General features: G+C 40.0%; 2 protein-coding genes across 2 annotated transcripts; both read left to right on the forward strand.

Moving 5' to 3' along the window:
• The first annotated feature begins 434 nt into the window (after positions 1–434).
• Positions 435–8,322, forward strand: ncstn (nicastrin). The gene is made up of 17 exons (XM_056742885.1): positions 435–562; positions 1,946–2,047; positions 2,217–2,340; positions 2,423–2,541; positions 3,210–3,355; positions 3,434–3,584; positions 3,674–3,786; positions 3,880–4,032; positions 4,104–4,208; positions 4,865–4,942; positions 5,042–5,211; positions 5,289–5,391; positions 5,880–5,978; positions 6,129–6,228; positions 6,439–6,608; positions 7,242–7,451; positions 7,536–8,322. The coding sequence occupies exons 1-17, from the start codon at positions 493–495 to the stop codon at positions 7,656–7,658; spliced, it is 2,136 nt and encodes a 711-aa protein (XP_056598863.1). The 5' UTR covers positions 435–492; the 3' UTR covers positions 7,659–8,322.
• Positions 8,323–13,572: 5,250 nt separating this feature from the next.
• Positions 13,573–17,155, forward strand: fcer1gl (Fc receptor, IgE, high affinity I, gamma polypeptide like). Its single transcript, XM_056743483.1, has 5 exons — positions 13,573–13,759; positions 14,075–14,166; positions 15,669–15,692; positions 16,075–16,098; positions 16,193–17,155. Exons 1-5 carry the CDS (start codon positions 13,708–13,710, stop codon positions 16,259–16,261), a joined length of 261 nt encoding a protein of 86 aa, XP_056599461.1. The 5' UTR covers positions 13,573–13,707; the 3' UTR covers positions 16,262–17,155.
• Positions 17,156–19,179: the final 2,024 nt, after the last annotated feature.

Raw genomic sequence — 19,179 nt, forward strand, 5'->3', positions numbered from 1 at the left:
TGAATACAGAAGTCATTGTACTTAATAAACGGCTGTTTCGTTTTTTTGCTCCCGAGCTTTCGACTTTTTAGTTTTTTTATATTTTATCAGTTTTAAACGTTGAAACTTGGGCATTTTTCCATCCCGTTCGACTTTTATGGTGTCGCCAAAGCCGCTGAGTAACTCTGGGCCCAGTTGCATAAACTTAGCTGCTACATTAAGACTGCGTTTTAACTAGTCTCACAAACTAGCAATTAGTTAGGATTAATCAGTCTTACTTTTCCTATTTCAAGTAGCCCAATCTAACTTTTAATGTAACTTATTTGAAAAAGAAGTTATGACCAGTCTTGAAGAAAAAAACAGATGACTAACTATTAAAACTAGTCTAAGCAGTTTATGCAACCGGCCTCTGGTGTCGCTGTGGCGCTGCGGTGACGAATCTCACGCGCAGAAGAAGAAAGCGGAAGCGGAAGTAAACACGAACTGCTCTGGTTTTATGTTGGTGATCTTTAAATGAGGAAGATGGAGAATTTAAAGTCCACAAACGCGATAAAACTGATAGTCATTGCTTTATTTTACACATGTGAGTATTAGTGTCATCGTTTTGTTTTTAAATATGAGTGCGTGTTATTATTGGATGATGAATATTATTCACTTTTTCATTCCTCGCGTATAAATAAAGCTTTTTTGGTTTATTGTAGATTCACCGTAATATTGACATTAAATAAGAATTAAGTGATATACAAATACTGAAGAATAATTGATTGATTGGCTTCTCTGTCACAGTCATGTTGTTTTTAGGTGTTCAGAACAGAACAATGAGACTCTGGCGCATTCAGATCATAACGAAAGTAATACAGACGACAAAACCTTTGAGTTTGTAATATAGTCAGGTGTTGTTGATTATCAGAGTTATGTTAAAGGGACAGTTCACCAGAAAATGAAATATTCTGTCATCATTTACTCTCCTTCGAGACAAATGTGTATAAATGTCTTTGTTCTGATGAACACGGAGAGAGAGATTTGGAAGTATGCTTCTAACCAGACATATTTTGCCCCCATTTGACTCCCATAGTAGAAGAAAATACAACGGTAGTCAAAAGTGCCCGAGATCTGTTTGCTATCCTACATTCTTCAAAATATCTTCTTTTGTGTTCAACAGAATATAAAAATGATAAAGTATTTGTTCCTACTATGAGAGTGAATGGGGGTTGAGATCTGTCTGGTTAAAAGCATTCTTCCAAATATCTTTCTCTGTGTTCATCAGAACAAAGACATTTAAACACATTTGAAGCATCTCGAAGGAGAGTAAATGATGACAGAATATTCATTTTTGGGTGAAGTGTCACTTTAAGTATATAGTATACGTTAAAACACGATGTCATTGTCTCTAAAGGTTATATTGAATAGATATTATTCAGTCTTTATCACATTATACTGTTATTTAAATAAACACATAAATGCAGGCGGTATTTGTGGGAGTTTAAATTACATTTAGGCATTTAGCAGAGATTAGGGCCGCACAGTATTGAGGTAAAATGTGATAACATGTTGAATAATGTGAAATGCAAAATGAGATACAACAATCCTTAAAGCTTGTCATATCAACATAAATGATATTCATGATAAAAAGTGTCATTTATAGAGCACAATATTTGTGGGTTTACCCAAATACTTTGACTCTACATAAAGTAATACAATCGTTTATCAAATGCAGACCTTTGTAATATTTTTCTAGTTTTGTTATCCTGCAAAACTAGTTGAATTGATTCTAGAATGTGAGAATAAATCAATTCAATCTTACAAGAGTTTTTTCAGCATGAGAGAGGATGATAGTGCTGCTGTCGTCCAATCACAGTTCTGTATTCTGGAGGGTCGTGTGCTTGATATATGTGAAATGTTCTGCTGGTTGAACAGGTGTTGAATGTGTGATCAGATGTGACTGTGGTGTCTGATGTGTGTGCAGGTGTGAGCAGCAGTTCAGTAGAACAGAAGATTTATGTTGAACTCAACGATACAGTTCCATGTGTCCGACTGCTAAACGCCACGCATCAGATCGGCTGTCAGTGTAAGTGTCTCTCTCTCTCTCTCACACTCTTTTTCTATCTCTCGCTCTCACTCAAGACATCTTAGGTCAGATATGCTTCGTCACATTCAGAGCTTTCAGCGACCGATGACCTCTTTCACTCCCGGTGTTATTTAAACATGTCTCTGTGTTTCTTTCTTCTCCTTCTCAGCGTCTATATCAGGAGACACAGGTGTTCTGCAGGTGCTGCAGACTGAATCTGACCTGGACTGGATTCTCACTACAGGACCACATCCTCCATATATGGTTGTCATGGAAACGGCCTTCTTTAACAGGTACTTTTACATGTGTTTGTCTGTCTGTCTGTCTCTTTGTCTGTCTGTATGAGTCTGATCGTCTGAGTGTGTTTTCCTGTAGATTTGTCATGCTGAGAATGAAGAACTCATCCAGGGTGGCCGGAGTTGCTGTTATTGTGTCAAAATCTAAACCCGCTGACGGATTCTCACCTCACACGTCCTGCCCCAACCAGAACACAGGTCTGTGTGTGTGTGTGTGTTTGTGTGTGTCACCACCGCCTGTATGTGTGCACGCTATGTGTGTGTGTGCGTGCGTGTGTGTGTGTAAACCGTGGGTAATGTGCACCGCGAGTGTGTGCTTGTCTTTGCTTACCTAAACGTGTGTGTGTCTGTAATTATTTGTTCACACCGTGTGTGTGCGTGCTTGCTTGTGTGTGTGTACACTGCGTGTGTGTGTGTTTGTTTGTTCACACCGTGTGTGTGTGTGTGGTTATGTGTGTGTGTTTGTTTATGCACATCGTTTGTGTGCCATGTGTGTGTGCACCCTGAATGTGTGTTTATTTGTTCACACTTTGTGTGTGTGTGTACACCGTGTGTGTGTGTGTGTGCGTTTGTGTTGCGTGAGAGTACATGTGTGCGCACACTGTGTATGTTCGTTTGTGCACACCGTCTGTGTGTTTGTTTGTGCACATGTGTGTCTGTGTGTGTTTCAATGTGTAAGCACACCTTGTGTTTGTGTGTGTGTGTGTGCGTGTGTGCACATACTGTGTGTTATGGTCAGGTGGGCAGAATGATTACACATGTAATGGACTGATCGCTTTGTTTAATTCAACAAGAAAATATAAATCCACAGTCAGCATAGATGCTGAATAAACATAATGACAGATTGAGTTGTGTGTGTGTGTCAGGTGTGTATTCGGCGAGTTATGGTCCATCATATGCAGACTGTAACGTTACGCTGTGGAATCCTCTGGGGAACGGACTGTCATATGAAGACTTTGGCTTTCCTGTGTTTGCTCTGAAAGATGAGAATCAGACGGAGGTCATCCGTAAGGTGTGTGTCTCTTCTGGACATTCTTGTGTTTGGAGTGAATTCATATGATCTTCAGGTGTGTGTGTGTGTGTGTTGTAGTGTTACGAGGATCATAACATGCATGTGAATGGAAGCGCTCCTCGGTATCCGCTGTGTGCCATGCAGCTCTTCTCACACATGCACGCCGTGACCGACACCGTCACCTGCATGAGACGCACTGATCTCCAGAACAGATTCAGCGTCAACCCAGGTACACACACACACACACACACACACACAGAGTTTGTGTTGCGTTTATAACTTCATGACGGTCTCAATTTTGTCTCCGTGTCCTGTCAGAAGTTCTTTGTGATCCCTTGAATGATTTTAACGTCTGGACGTCCACTGGACCCGTCAACAACAGCGCCAAGGGTCACATCCAGAACGAGACGTTTGTCGTCGCTGCGACCAGAGTGAGCACACACTCCTCTTCATATCTACACACGTGACGTCCCTTTGCGTGTATACTTCAGACTGTGAAGATGTGGTTTTGTGTTTGTCTTTAGTTGGACGGCAGATCTTTTTTCTGGGAACAGGCTCCGGCGGGCGAGGGGGCAGTGTCTGGAATCGTCACCCTGCTGGCCGCCATTCAAGCTCTCTTCCCTGTCACTCGAGAAACCCCGACTCCTCGAGGAATCTTCTTCACTTTCTTCCAAGGGGTGAGCGCTCTGTCCTTTCATTCAGCATGTGTGAGGGTTTGTGTGTGTAAACGCGTCTGATCGTCTCACAGGAGGCCTTCGACTACATCGGCAGCTCCAAGATGGTGTTTGACATGCAGAGAAATGAGTTTGTGATGGACTTGGATAACGTGCACTCCATGCTGGAGATCGGCCAGGTGTTTGATCGCACACACACACACACACACACACATGAACACAAACAGGCACATGAAGACACACATACGAACACAGACACACACAAGAACATATAAACACACATGAACACACGCACACACATATGAACACCAACAGGCACACACGAACACACACACATAAATACAAATACACACGCGTACAGACACACACACATGAAGACACACACAAACACATATGAACACTAACAGGCCCACACACAGATACATACTTACAAACACACATAAATACAAACACTCACAAGCACACATGAAGAAACACGCACACATACAAACACACACACGAGAACATACACACACACGTACAGACAAACACGCAGACATGAAGACACACAAACACATATGAACACTAACAGGCACACACACAGATACATACTTACAAACACATATATATACAAACACATGAAGACACACACACATACGAAAACACACACAAGAACATACACACGAACAAACACGCACACACACATATGACACAAACAATCACACACACGAAAGCATACACAACATCACAGACACACAAATGAACACTCGTAAAACAAGAGGCCAGAGCACAGAATAACAGCTTTCTCAAATACTTTACATCACATGTATGTGAACTGACTGTTGTCTGTTTGTAGGTGGGGCTGAGCAGTGGGCGGAACATGTGGATGCACTCTGACCCTGTATCCCGTGGCAACAGCAGTGTGGGTGATGAGGTGTGTGAACAGAAGACAGATTGTGTGTTTCTTTATGTGTCAATTAACATCTCATCCAGCATCTCTCTCTCTCTCTCTCTCTCTCTCTCGCTCACTCAGGTGTCGGCCCTAGTGAAAACAATGAAGTCTGTCGGTGCTGATCTGAATCTCTCATTGGCTGAGCCGGATGTCTCTCAAGCGTTACCGCCGTCCTCATTCCAGCGCTTTCTGCGTGCCAAACAGATCCCAGGCCTCGTGCTGACAGACCACCAATCAGCTTTCAACAACAGGTGTGACATCACGCATGAAACAAGTGTAAATATGTAGTTGGTTTGTCTTGTTGATCATGACCGCCCTCTATCAACAGATACTACGAGAGTTTATACGACACTGCTGTTAATCTGAACGTGACATATCCGTCCAGTCTGAGTCCAGACGAGCAGATGCAGTACAAGACCGACACAGCCAAGGTACCACAACATGTCTGTTGCCATGGTGACCGTGTGTCAGTTTTGTCCTTTAAACATCATTTCCTTTTGACTCACATCTGGTGAACCGTAGCTTATTTTCACATCACGTGGCGTGCAGAAGGTCTGATAGGATGATGCCATACATAACACGACACAGGTCCATTTTTAATGACATTTATTTAAAGAATTGTTACATTATAATTGGCTGATTTCTAAAGCGCAGTGGAATGGATGCGGAGGCGGTTGTATCAGGAGCTCATGACGATGTATCGTCGTATCCATATTTAACACAGCCCTGTTTCAAACCCTAGTGAGACACAAACAATAAAGTCAACAGAACCCTTCTGCCTTCTGTGAGTCCTTCAGACATTTAGAGATAGAAACACATGCGTCTTCTGAGTATTAAGTCAATCCCAGAATGCATTGCTATGAGGTCAGTTGTGTTTATTGACTCGGTAATGTTAGTTTTCTCTCGTTCACTCTCACAGTCTCTCGCTGATGTGGCCACATTAGTCGCTCGCTCGCTTTACTTGCAGGCTGGAGGACAAGAGAGCGAGCTGCAAAACATCACCGCCGACCCCAAGACTGTGAGTCACATGACAAGAGACACACACTCACATGACTTACTGTGTTCAACTAAACTAACTTGACTTTCTCTGGCACGCTCTCTCTCTTTTTCTTTCTCTCTCCCTCTCTCTCTCTCTTTCTCTCTCGCTCTCTCTCTTTCTCTCTCTCAGGTTGCTCAGTTGCTGTATGGTTTTCTGGTTCAGAAGAATAACAGCTGGTTCAGGTCTGTGCTGCCTCCAGAAGTCACAAAGAAGGACAGTTCACTGTTAGGTAAGCTCAGCTCATCACACTGCAGTGGTTTTGAATGAAGAGAATACTTTCATTCACTTCTGTTTACACACATCTACATCACATTAGTTTAGATCCGCGTGAATAAACTTCAGAAGAGCAGAAACCAAACAACAAACTAGTTCAACTCCTGTATTCCACACACACACACACACATTCATGTTGATCATGCTCCTCTTGTGTTGTCTGAAGGTTCTGGTCCTCCTCAGTTCTACATTGGTCTGGGTCCGAGGGTCCACGGGCCGGTTCACAGCGTGACGCGCTTCGTGCAGTATATTTTGGCAAACCTGACGGGAACCGTGACAAACCTGACAGAGAAGCAGTGTCAGAACCCCAGCGACATCAGCACCGAGAACAAAGATGTGAGAAAAACATCTGATGATTTATTTCATTCTGACATTCATTCGACAACGCCAACATCATATATGATTAAATCTTCATGTACTATAAACATTTAACGTTTAATTCGCTAGTTGCACATGATGGCGGCGGTGAGCTTTTGGGACGCCAGAGTAACACCCATTGCACATTGAGTCCGAAATATCCGTACGTTAAAAAATAAATACGACCACACGTTGTGTCAATCATATGTTCACACCGCCAACGATATTTTCACCCATCGTAAAAAAAATAACTCTCCTTCAGCAGATTCTAATCAGACAGTTGATTCGCGTGAACACTCAAAATCAGAGTGCATTGTGGGTAAAAAGTAGTGAACAAAGGTAGGGAATGAGTTGTTTACTCATTTGTCTTTATAGGGGACACCCAATATAGTGCACTATATAGGATATAGGTAGCAAATTTATACACAGATAATGTCCCAAAAGCTCACCAGCGCCATCTTGTGCAACCAGACAAGATTGTCACTTTATTTTCCATTTCACGACCAATCAGAATGAAGTGTTCTGGAGAATGCTGTCAAAACGTTTGCATTTTAACAGAGAGCTAGATTTTTCCCAGAATGCCTTGCACTCACATTAAATGTGTTCTTTTAGTTGTACTCGTACTTCTGGGTGTCGGGTCCAACCTCGATCAACAGCACCAGGGATCCGTTCTGTGTGCGAGCGTCCGTGCGTCTGTCTAAAGCCATCTCTCCCGCCTTCGAGCTGCTGGAGTACGGCTCGAGAGACTATTCCACATGGACGGAGTCTCGCTGGAAGACCATCCGAGCGCGAATCTTCCTGGTGGCCAGCCGAGAGCTCGAGGTAAAAATCAACTTTCACCGCGATAATAACACGCATCACGTGTGCTTTACTTGACGTGTTCTTATCCCTGTTGTTTCCTGACAGATGTTAACTCTGGGGGTGGGCGTGGCTGTCTTGATGTTGTCTCTGCTGATGACGTATTTCATTAGCTCAAAGGCGGAGCTTCTGTTTAGCGCTGCGCGGGAAGCGCCCGCGACGACCTACTGAAGCCGACCACAGTGATTCATTCCCTTTAACAGAGAAAGACTCGTGCACTGGAGCCACACAAACACTCATGACTTCAACAATAATTTATTCCCAGATCAAACAAGTGCAAAACCACATGAGGGGTCTTATTGGTTTGAACTGGTCTGGTCTGAATCGGTCTGGTCTGTTGTTCATATTCTTTTGTTATGGTTTTTATGATTACAGATGACTATAACTTGGGGGTCGCACAAACCTAAAAAGTTGATTTTAAGTGTGTAACATTGTATCAGAATGACGACTCTGTGTGTGTGCGTGCGTGCATGCGTGTGTGTGTGTGTGTGTGCGTGCGTGCGTGTGTGTGTGTGTGCGTGCGTCTGTGCATTAACCTAAGTGATGAATGTGCAATAGTTTTGTGAGTCCAATGTTGATATTTTAGTTTGGCAATATAATCCGGCGGGTTTAGTCCTGATCTGACCGAGCCGTCTGACAGTAAAACACTGACCTTTGTTTCTCATCAGTTTTTCAGTCGAGTGTTTTGGAGCTTTAAAAACAGACTGATAAATCTTGCGCAACATCTGTTGGTTGACATGAGATGAATGAAAATCGTTTTTGATCAATGATGTCATTTTTTTGCTGAGAATTTGATGCCTTGAAAATCTGAATAAACGTGACTTTTTTTTCGAAAGGTTTATTCAGTTTTTTATGAAGAAATGTTGTGCGGTTAAATCCGTGTCACTCATCTCGACACACAGTCCAGAGAAAATCAAACGTTTTAAAGCCATTACATTTCATGTAACTTTACCCAAATTCAATAAATTTAAGAACTTTTATTTGAAGTACAGTAACAAAGCAAAGTAAGCACAATTTTTTGTATGACATTAAATAATAATACATTTATATAATAATAAATAATGTATCAGAAAAAATAATGGGGTTACGTATTTGCATATTAATTAAGCGGTGTATTTTTATCTAAAAGGATTAATTAGGAATGCAACACTTTCTACACATGGCGCTCCGTCACACGCATCTGTTGGATTACACACATTATTTCAAATATTTCAGTCAGTCTTCGCTTTTATTTAAAGGACCCAGTCTTTGCTTTTATTCAGGCTTTGATAACATTTTTGTGGTGTTTAACAGTGGATGTATGAGTTTCTTATAAATAAAAAAAACGCTTTATATTTAACATATTTCACATAAGTCTATTGTTCACCGCTCTCCCTCTTTTAACAAAACCACGAATTTTGTCCCGTCTATATAAAGTCCCTTCTTCTAAAATGCTCTGATTGGTAAAGCTGACCCGGTCTGTTGTGATTGGTTCCCCGTTTGGAGTGTGTGAAGATGTCCCACCCATACAATATCAGCGAGCTTCTGCTTCTCAGGCTGTTGTGATTGGTCTGTGCCTCTCAGTGCACGTAAATTCACAAACCTTTAGCAATAAACAGTAACAATGGCGTAAACTTCACATCATCAGTTAAAAACATGCGGATCCATCGAAGTGTAACAGATGTCTGCTAGTGCAGGTGCAAACGTCAATCTTTGTTAGAGATCGTAATTTTGTCCCTACTATGGCGAGGGAAATGACACCGGACCGAATTGCGTCAGACTGGTTAATTAAGTCTAATAACAGTAGCGTTAGTTTTGCCTTTTATATTGAACCTCAGTTGGATAATAAAACAAGCAGATTGACCAGGAGACATTTACATTTAGTCATTTAGCAGATGCTTTTATCCAAAGCGACTTACAGGTGGGGTAGGCAATGGAAGCAATTGGGACAGCATAAGTACAACAAAAGCATGAGTGCAATCAAGGACTTCAGAGGATGTTTCACAGAAGTGTTTAAGAGGTAAGCGCACAAACACACAATATCAGTGTATTACACACAACAGCTTCACAGCGGATGTTAAAGTCATAAAGCTGTTATCTGACTGTTGGTAATCTTAGAATGTGTGTCGCTGAACTCTTATGACCAGCTGTAGGACTGTGATGAAAGTGAAAGAAGTTTAGTGTGTAGCTCAGTCAAATGTTTATAATCTCTGATAACCAAACACTACTCCAGCGGCTCTTTCTCTTCTCTAATGAAGGCCCGCCCCTTTTTAGGTGTATTTGTGTTTGCGGAGGTTATCAAAAGCACTCGGAATAGTGACATCATGTACCCGGGAAGCAGACACAGATTAAGGTGGTCAGGGGCCCCTAGGCAGCTCTTTGGGTGAGGCCCCCCTTAGGTGGCTTTCAGGTGCCTTTCACGCTTGCAGTTATTTCGGAAGGGAGCACGGATTGTATGAAAAGCAGATTACAACCCTTATTTCATAAAAACACGTGTAAGAAATGATTGAGATGGTAATTGACCTTGGCTTTGAGCAAGAGTGAGCCTGCATTGGTTTGTGCGTTGCAAGTGGAATCAGAGCAGCAAATTAATGGTAATACGACTTTCCAGATTTAAAACTAGTCCTGATAAATGCTCTGTTTGCAAGCAGCAGGCAGCTCTGTAAGCGAACATACAATAAAACCAAGTGTTGAAATTGACCCTTGTTCTGTTATCTATCATGTGTCACGCAAGTTTTTGATGATGTAAGAGGAATCAGGCATGTGATCAGCCGAGGACAAAAAAGAAGGAAGACCGCACCCTCGCCCAACCCCCCCCGGAAATATTCTTTAATGTTCCTAATTAATTGTTACATGATTAAAAACAGTAAACTGTCTGCCAGAAATAGATATTTTTAACTTAGCAACACAAAAACTAACTATTACAACTTCCCAATTACTTCAAAATATTTAATAAATTCGGTTGATGGTTTGTGCAAATATCTGCTGATGTCAAATTTACATTTACATTTAGACATTTAGCAGACGCTTTTATCCAAAGCGACTTACAAAGAGTTTAGGAGCAATAAGCGATAGTTCATACAGGAGCCATAATACATTAGGTGTCAATACAGAGTTACTGGTTTCAACTAAAGCTAGACCACTACCTGTTGAGAGAAAGGGTTAGTGTATTTTTTATTCATTTGTTTGTCAAGTATTCACAGAAGAGATGGGTTTTAAGTAAGATGATATTTACAAATGGCCCTTGAGTAGTTTATACTGGGCCTACTTCATATTTAATTGTAATCAGCAATAGTTCCTTAAACATAATTGAACTCAAAAAGTAAAGAATGTTGTGGCCTCAAGAGACTTCCATACACAGCCACTAGGTGGCGCATCTACGTCATTCATACGCAGGTTTCGCAAACGACGCATGTTGCGGTTTTAGTTCATTTAAATGCTTTCATGCTTTCAGTAGAGACGTCAACGCCTTTTATATTACAGTGACTAGTTCGGCCATTTGTATAGTTTCAAGCCATCAAATCACGGAATGGCCTATTTAAGTGTCTGTATATAGATAATGTTTTAATGTTAAATCGTATCATATAGACTCGGGATTTTCTGTTTACGTTTCAGAATGCTCTTTAGTTCCCCACTTAATTAAAAATGACACCACACACATGTTTGAGTACCAAAGCTTCTATTAGTCTGTTTGGACTCTCTGGAAACATAAATAACTCCCAGAATGATGTTCTTCTGAATGAAGCGGTCGCTCTGCATCCATCACAAGAGCGTAGAGAGTGTAGAGAGGATCCTGTAGGCCAGATGTATGATTACCACACGCACAACCCGAACCCCCAGTCCCGACACAAATTAAAATGAATAGAATTTGTTATTTACATTATTTACAAACACACCAGGATTCGATAGAATCAAGCTGAGCTGAAACACAAACCAACACTACGAGGGGCGTCAGGAGAACCACACTCAGATACACACACATCAAATCCTACAGTGTGTCCTCTACATTCCAGGTTACTTTGCAACGGCAAACACCACGAGAGCGTTCTTTTAACCTTTTTATTTTCCATTTTGTGCTCCACTATTGTACTTTCTTTCAGACATTTTGTTGCTATGCAGTCTAGCAATAGCAGTGACGTAAATAAAAATGATTGACATGATTTCACCAGCAGCTGATTGGACAGATGTGACCCAAATATAACATCTATCCAATCACAGTCTTATTTTTGTTATATTTCTTATATATTGTGTATGTCTGTCTCTCTGTGTGTGTGTTTGTGTGTGTTTGTTTGTTTGTGTGTGTATGTTTGTGTGTGTGTCTGTGCCTGTGTTTATGTGTGTGTGTGTGGGTGTGCGCATGCGTGTGTTTGTCTGTCTCTCTGTGTGTGTGTGTGTGTGTGTGTGTGTTTGTTTGTGTGTGTGTGTGTCTGTGCCTGTGTTTATGTATGTGTGTGTGTGTGTGTGTGTGTGTGTGTGTGGGTGTGCGCGTGCGTGCGTGTGTTTGTCTGTCTCTCTGCATGCGTACGTAACTGTGTTTGCGTGCGTGTGTGTGTCTGTGTGCATACATCTGTGTGTGTGTGTCTGTCTGTCTTTCTCTCTCTCTGTGTGTGTGTTTGTTTGTCTGTCTGTCTCTCTGCATGTGTACGTATGTTTGTTTGTTTGCGTGCGTGGGTGCGTGCATGCATCTGTCTGTCTGTCTGTGTGTGTCTGTGCGCGCGCATGTCTGTCTTTCTCTCTCTCTCTGTGTGTGTTTGTCTGTCTGTCTCTCTGCATGCGTACGTGTGTGCATGCATCTGTCTGTCTGTCTGTGTCTGTGCGCGCGCATGTCTGTCTGTCTCTCTCTCTGTGTGTGTGTTTGTCTGTCTGTCTCTCTCTCTCTGTGTGTGTGTGTGTGTGTGTGTGTTTGTCTGTCTGTCTCTCTGCATGCATACGTAACTGTGTTTGCGTGCGTGTGTGTGTCTGTGTGCATACATCTGTTTGTGTGTGTGTCTGTCTGTCTTTCTCTCTCTCTGTGTGTGTGTGTGTTTGTTTGTCTGTCTGTCTCTCTGCATGTGTACGTATGTTTGTTTGTTTGCGTGCGTGCGTGCATGCATCTGTCTGTCTGTCTGCGTGTGTCTGTGCGCGCGCATGTCTGTCTGTCTCTCTCTCTCTGTGTGTGTGTGTTTGTCTGTCTGTCTCTCTGCATGCGTGCGTAACTGTTTGTGTGCGTGTGTGTCTGTCTGTGTGCATACATCTGTGTTTGTGTGTGTGTGTGTGTGTGTGTCAGTCTCTCTGTGTGTGTGTGTGTGTGTGTGTGTGTGTCTGTCTGTCTGTCTGTCTCTATGCATGCGTACATAAGTGTGTTTGTGTGCGTGTGTCGTCTGTAACTAATGAACTCACTAATGGTTCTGTTTTAGTTTAGCAGAAGGAAATGAGTCAAGGTTTCGTCTCAAATGCAAACGCTGTCAGTAATCTGACATTCCATCTGAAGGAAATCTAAACCCGTCACCCAGAGAGGACTCGAAATAATGAAGGAAGTTGGTGTCATGAAACACACAAACAGAGCCGGTTATTTATGAGCCTTTATTGCGTTTCGTTTGTTCTCATTAAACGAGAAGTTTTAGGACTAATACACTAATGAATGACTTCAGTGAGAATCATAAATCCTGAATCTTCTACTTTCAGTACAGCCCGGGAGGATGATTGTGTTTTTTGGTGGGTCATTTAAATAGTTTTTTATTGAGGTTTACCAAAGTCCCATTAACATTTCTTATGAAAAGTGCAGTTACCTAGCAACCGCTCAGGGTACCCTAGTAACCACACAGTGTAGCTGCTGGAGTTGTGGTCAAATGTGAAAGGGAAATGAAACGTCTTTTGTCATTTATTGACCATCATACTGATTTTCATTCTTTAGTATTGAGATTAAATGTATAAGAATATTCACATCTTTTTAGATTTTGACCAGTGGACAAATAGACAAACTTCACCGTGCCTCAAGTAAAACTGCTGTTTTATTTAGTCTGAATTGTGTTGATGTGTGTTGTGGTGTGAAACAGGAAGAGGCCGGCGTCTGGTTAATGGTGTGTAAGAGGTTAAAAATGGATGCTGGTGCGAGTGAAGTGAGAATCACTTGTATTTGGGTGTTGCTGAACGGACAGTTTGTGAAACAGGCCACAGTTTCCTGATAAATGAGAGTTGTGTCACTCCTTCCAGACATCTCTCATCTTTCTCTCTCCAAACACTTTGGACTTTTAAAGGAAAAATGCACCTGCTGGGAATGAGTTTGTTTCTTCTGTTGAAAGCTGGAGGTGTTGGTAAGATTATTGCCACATAAACGTCTTATAATCTTAAGATTTTGTGGAGAAAGTACACACTTTTATTTATAAAAAGCCAATGAAGACAAACAAGACAAAACAAAGTTGACTTGATAAGTGTGGTTAAGTAGGAATGTTTTCTTTTGTGTACTTTTATGTTAAAACATTTGATTTGTTTTTGCTTTCATTGTGGCTTTTGTTTTGATGATGACATGAAATGACCGATTTACATTTTTAATATGAATCACATGAGTTATGCACTTGTGTTGTATGAAAGGTTTTGTGTAAAAAGTTTTATTATTGTTTTTGTGTTAGCCGCACAACAGCAAACTGGATTGTGTTATATACTGGACGGGATTCTGATCATCTATGGCATCGTGTTGACGGTTCTTTACTGCAGATTAAGGGTGAGACTTCATGTCTATCATCTGATATTATATTTATTTACAGATCTTGAATATAACTATGTTTTTATGTCCTTTAATCTAATAATTCAACATTTACAAAATTATTTTATATAATGAATTATTATATAATTATATTGTTAACAATCTGCTAATTATGAATGTAGATTAATATATTTTTTTTATTCATAAATAGCTGACTTTACTTTTTACAAATAGGATATAAAGAACCAAAATGAAAGCAATCGTATTAGTTCTATTAAATGAATAATTAAAATGATTTAACAATAATGTCCAAGAGGTCTTTATTAGCTTTATTATGGGCTGTGACTTTAGTCTCCATTCATGTTCTAAGGGACAATGCCAAATAGTTGTTTAATAAAACAAAGTGAAGATCTACTCAATGTATCAGTCAAACAGCACTTTTTTTTACAATTGAGCGAATTGACACAACAAAAATATGAGAAATAAAACTTCACACATACTGTCCGTAAATACTCTATAACTTAACACCACAATCACTGTTAGTTCAAGTCTTTCAAGTTCAAGCACAATTCTTAAATTGAAGTATTTTTGAGAACACTTTAGCCCGGAATGAGTTTTATCTTAAACCGGGATTATGACTTTAACTAGTATATTATAGTCTCTTTTATGAAAACAAAATAAAACAAGGGCACTGATATGTTTCAAGATACCTCAGAAGTTATTTTCAGTTTCAAACATTAATTTTCGTCTGTGACTAGCCATAAAACACGTTATTATGTTGTGCTAGCATTAGCATTAGTTTACTTGTGTACTGCTTGGGGCTAAACTGTCTCTGTTTAAGTTATAAATACATTTTGAAGTAGGACCGTCAAACAATTAATAGCGATTAATCACATCCAAAATAAAGGTTTGTGTTTACATAATTCTAAACACAAAAACACACACATACATGTATTCCCATTTAAGAAATATTTAGATGTATTTATCATTAAGTAAATAAACGTTTATTGATTTTTATATTTGATTATTTTTAAATCTATGCTTGTGTATGTGTGTGTGTGTCTGTATATATAAAAACAAAATGAATGTGCACAGTGCACAGACATGTATTACGTTAACACAAACTTTTATTCTAGACGCCGTAATCACAATTAATCGTTCGACAGCACTAGTTTCAAGAATACGTTAAGTGAGATCTAAAAGAAGTCAAAACTAGATTAGTATACTAGAAAGTACGCTAATAGCACGCTTGAAGAAATGCGTTTCTTATCTGAAAAAGGTGAGTTTGAGGAGCTGTATACAATGATTGTGTTTATTTATTGTTTGTTTACTAACAGCAGCTCTGGATCTGACAGAATCTTTAAACGCATTTGATTAAGACCTTAAATAAATGACAACACTCTGGACTGTCACAGTTTGTTGAGAATCTAAAGAGAGAAAAACAACACAAAGGCATTATTGTTGTTAAACTGAAGAGACACAGATTGAAAACTTGTTAATTATTTTTCATTTATTGACAGATGCGGCCGGCTAATAATAAAGAGGTGAGTTGTGTTGCACTGTGTGTGTTTTTGTGTGTGTGCGCATCTGTGTTCTTCCTGTGACGGACCACAGAGCGCTCATAAAACACCCAACTCGTATCATTTCGATCTTAAACTGTCTGAACGTTGTTGAGCAAGTCTCATTTATTTTACATGAAGAATGCACCAGACCCTTTCAATTCAAATCATTTGACAAACAAAATGTACATTTGACACTTCAGGTTTTAGATAAAATTTTACAGACAGACTGAATAATAAAACCAACTCAGAAAGAAGAAGAGAAAGAGGAATTAGTTTGCATGACTAATGTGAGAGAGTTGAGCAAATGACTTCTCAGAAATGTTTCTGTGTCTGTTAATGTTCATTGTCCATTTTGTCTTTTCAGAAGCAAGACGGAGGGATCTATGCGGTATTCCTGTGTTTAATAATCTTCAAATCATTAGATCGATGAGTTATTGCCGTGATAACACAAGCTCATGTGTTTTTATGTCTGCTCCTTTCAGGGATTGGGCCATCAAGATCCGGACCATTATGAAACTCTTCCTGGAATGAAGAAAAAACCCATTGCCTAACATCTGCCCCTCAAACTATTCTCTTATTCTGTAAAATACAGACTCACATTTTGCTATAAATGATTTGAATATGTTTATATTAAGCAAACAATATACGTAACAGCCTAGTTTTCGTCTGCAAGACAATTATTTCACACTCTTAAAATAAAACGTCAAAAGTGAGTTCTTCACAGTGATGCCTTAGAAAAACCTTTAGAAATCTTCTTTAAGAACATTATCTTAGATGTTTGTAGAACTAGTTTTGATATGAAGAAGGCTTTAAGCAATGGGCTGGTTGCACAAGATGGCGCCGGTGAGCTTTTGCGATGACAGAGTCTGCAGACTAAATTCCGGTCGTGTAACCTGTAACGTATCGAGTTGTTTTGGCTTAACAAAGCGCTCCAACATGTAAAGAGGATCTGTCATATTGCTTATATATTACTTCCTTATTTTTCAATCTAAGAAACACCCATATTTGCCGGCCCCAAATCCTCCTTTTCCAACATAGTAGCTGCGTCCCAAATCGCACACTTCTGCACTATTCAACGCCATTTTGTAGTATCAATAGTGTGAGTAGTCAGTTCACTTGAAAATGCTCAAAAAGGACCATAGTCTAAGTCCATAGTTTAAGTGCATAGTATGTCATCTGGGACACAGCTAGTGTCGCCATCTTGTGCAAAGACCGGAAATGACTCTGCCGACTCTGGCGTCTCAAAAACTCACCGGCGCCATCTTGTGTAACTAGCGAATAGAAGATTCTGTGGATGTTAAATGTTTCTCATGGAGTCATGCAGGTTGGGGCTGGCAGGTTGATGAATAATCTTTATTTTTAAGAGTGTCTGTGTTTAGATCTTTTTATATAGTAATTTTTGCTTGTGGTGAAAACTTTCAATAAACTAAATGAAATAACTAAAACCAGGAGTTCTCAACTATTTGGCAACCCATTTATCAATTATTGTAAGAATCAGAGACCCAGATGCCACTTAAGGCTAAAATACACTACAAGACTTGCTCAGATTTTGCCCCAATTTTCAGTCTGGATTTGTTGCAGAAAGTCTGTGCCAGTCTGCAGATTTGAACAGTTAGTGAGTTTCTATCTGAAACTTTCAAAAAGTCTGCAAATGTATGTCTAGTTTTAAAAAATCTGTTCAGATTTTAAAAGTATTTTAGTGTGTTCCAGCCATTATAGAAAAATAGTGACTTCTAACCCAATCCCCATGTGTCGACCTTTTCAAAGATGTCTTATTCCGATTATGCTTAATAAGATGATGACAAGTAAGGTCATGTAAACGCGTAAAACGGGTTTCTTTTATCGGGGAAAGCTCATGAACGAACCCGCTTACCAGAGGTAGTTTATCGCCATTACTCCAATTTCTCGCTTAACGTAAACGTCTTTACCGGTTTCTCTCAGTTTTGATTATGTGCGCATGTCAGACAGCGCATGATTAAAAGTCCCAAACGGAAGTTCAGTCACTACAGTTGATCAAGTACATACACGCACAGTCACATACATTTGTACCGAGAGGTCACGCTATGACGTTTTGATCTTCTATTGGCCTCATGCACTCACGTGACGCGCATTCGCAGGTCAACTTTGCTACGCAATGAAATGCGCAATAGTTCCGCACCGGCTTGCGTTTCTGGTCTGTCTGGAATTGTTAAGAACTGTAAAGGTTAACAGCGACTGACTGAAGTTGTCGCTGCAACTAGAGCTTCTTATTTAATATTTAACTTTAATCATTTAAGTTTTCATTATTTACTGATGTTTATTTAAATGTTTTCCGTTTTCACTGATGGATTTCATCCTCATTTTTTTCAGATATCATATTTCAATTTCAAGTATTTAACCATTTAACAATTTCAAGTATTTAAATAAGGTCCATATTTCTCTTCCACTCGTCATGTGATTGCTACACGCAAATACAATAATACAAATATTATTTACATAAATAATATATATTCCCGTTTTATTCCGGCCAACCCACAATTTTTCCCATTTTTTTTTTTCAATTTTTCAAAATGTCTGCATGCTTTACAGAACATGACATCTTTTGTATTGCTATATTCAATCCATTTCAACTGTTCATACCAGTAAGAACTGAACGAGAGTGGCTTTCCATCAATTACGGTAATCGGATATTTTCTGTTCTTCTATCGCGGACAGATCTGGATGTGGACAATTTTGGTTTACTAATTCGGAAGCCGGCTGAGTGAGAATATTAGTCCAAAATAGCTCCATACCCTAATATAGTGCACTAATTGAGGGGACATACATTTTTAGTGGTGTCCGAATTCATAGTGGACATTATTGAATGCACTCATTCAATCCCACGATGCATCATAATCGAGTGTACACTCACGGCTAACTGCTCGCCATCTATCGTGATGCTCGGCCTGAATGATTTCCCGCCTCTCGGCAGAAGATGGCGGCCGCAGCATTTCCAGTGCAGTGTCTCAATTAACTCAGTCGTTTTCACCCGCTCCTTAAACTGTAATGTATTAGTGAACCAATGTAGGGAATAGTGAATGAGGGTATACGATTTCGGCCACAGCCGTGAATCTTTGAAAAATTGCCGCATGGAGATCAGTTTGTTAGCCATGTTAACATGATCATTGATAGAGAATCAGACAGCAGATGTTCTCACATCAGTCTTCTGCTTATTTAGTCGTGTGCGCGTACCTTCATTTCACCGGCACGTGCATTATCTTCACACCTGATCGCATCAAATTGCGTATAAATAACACGCTTTTGCATTATTGTCTAATACGTACGCCAAATTGCGATTTTGCGTGCATATGATACGCCAATGAGTGCTTGTACCTGGGTGGAGAGCAGCCATTTTAAAACGTACATGAAGAGGAAACACTGAAATAATGAAAATAATAAGGTTAGGTTTAGGGTTTGGGTTAGGGTAGAGGTTATAATATGCACGGACGCT

The sequence above is a fragment of the Triplophysa dalaica genome, chromosome 3, assembly GCF_015846415.1.
Source record: "Triplophysa dalaica isolate WHDGS20190420 chromosome 3, ASM1584641v1, whole genome shotgun sequence".
Classification (NCBI taxonomy): Eukaryota; Metazoa; Chordata; class Actinopteri; order Cypriniformes; family Nemacheilidae; genus Triplophysa; species Triplophysa dalaica.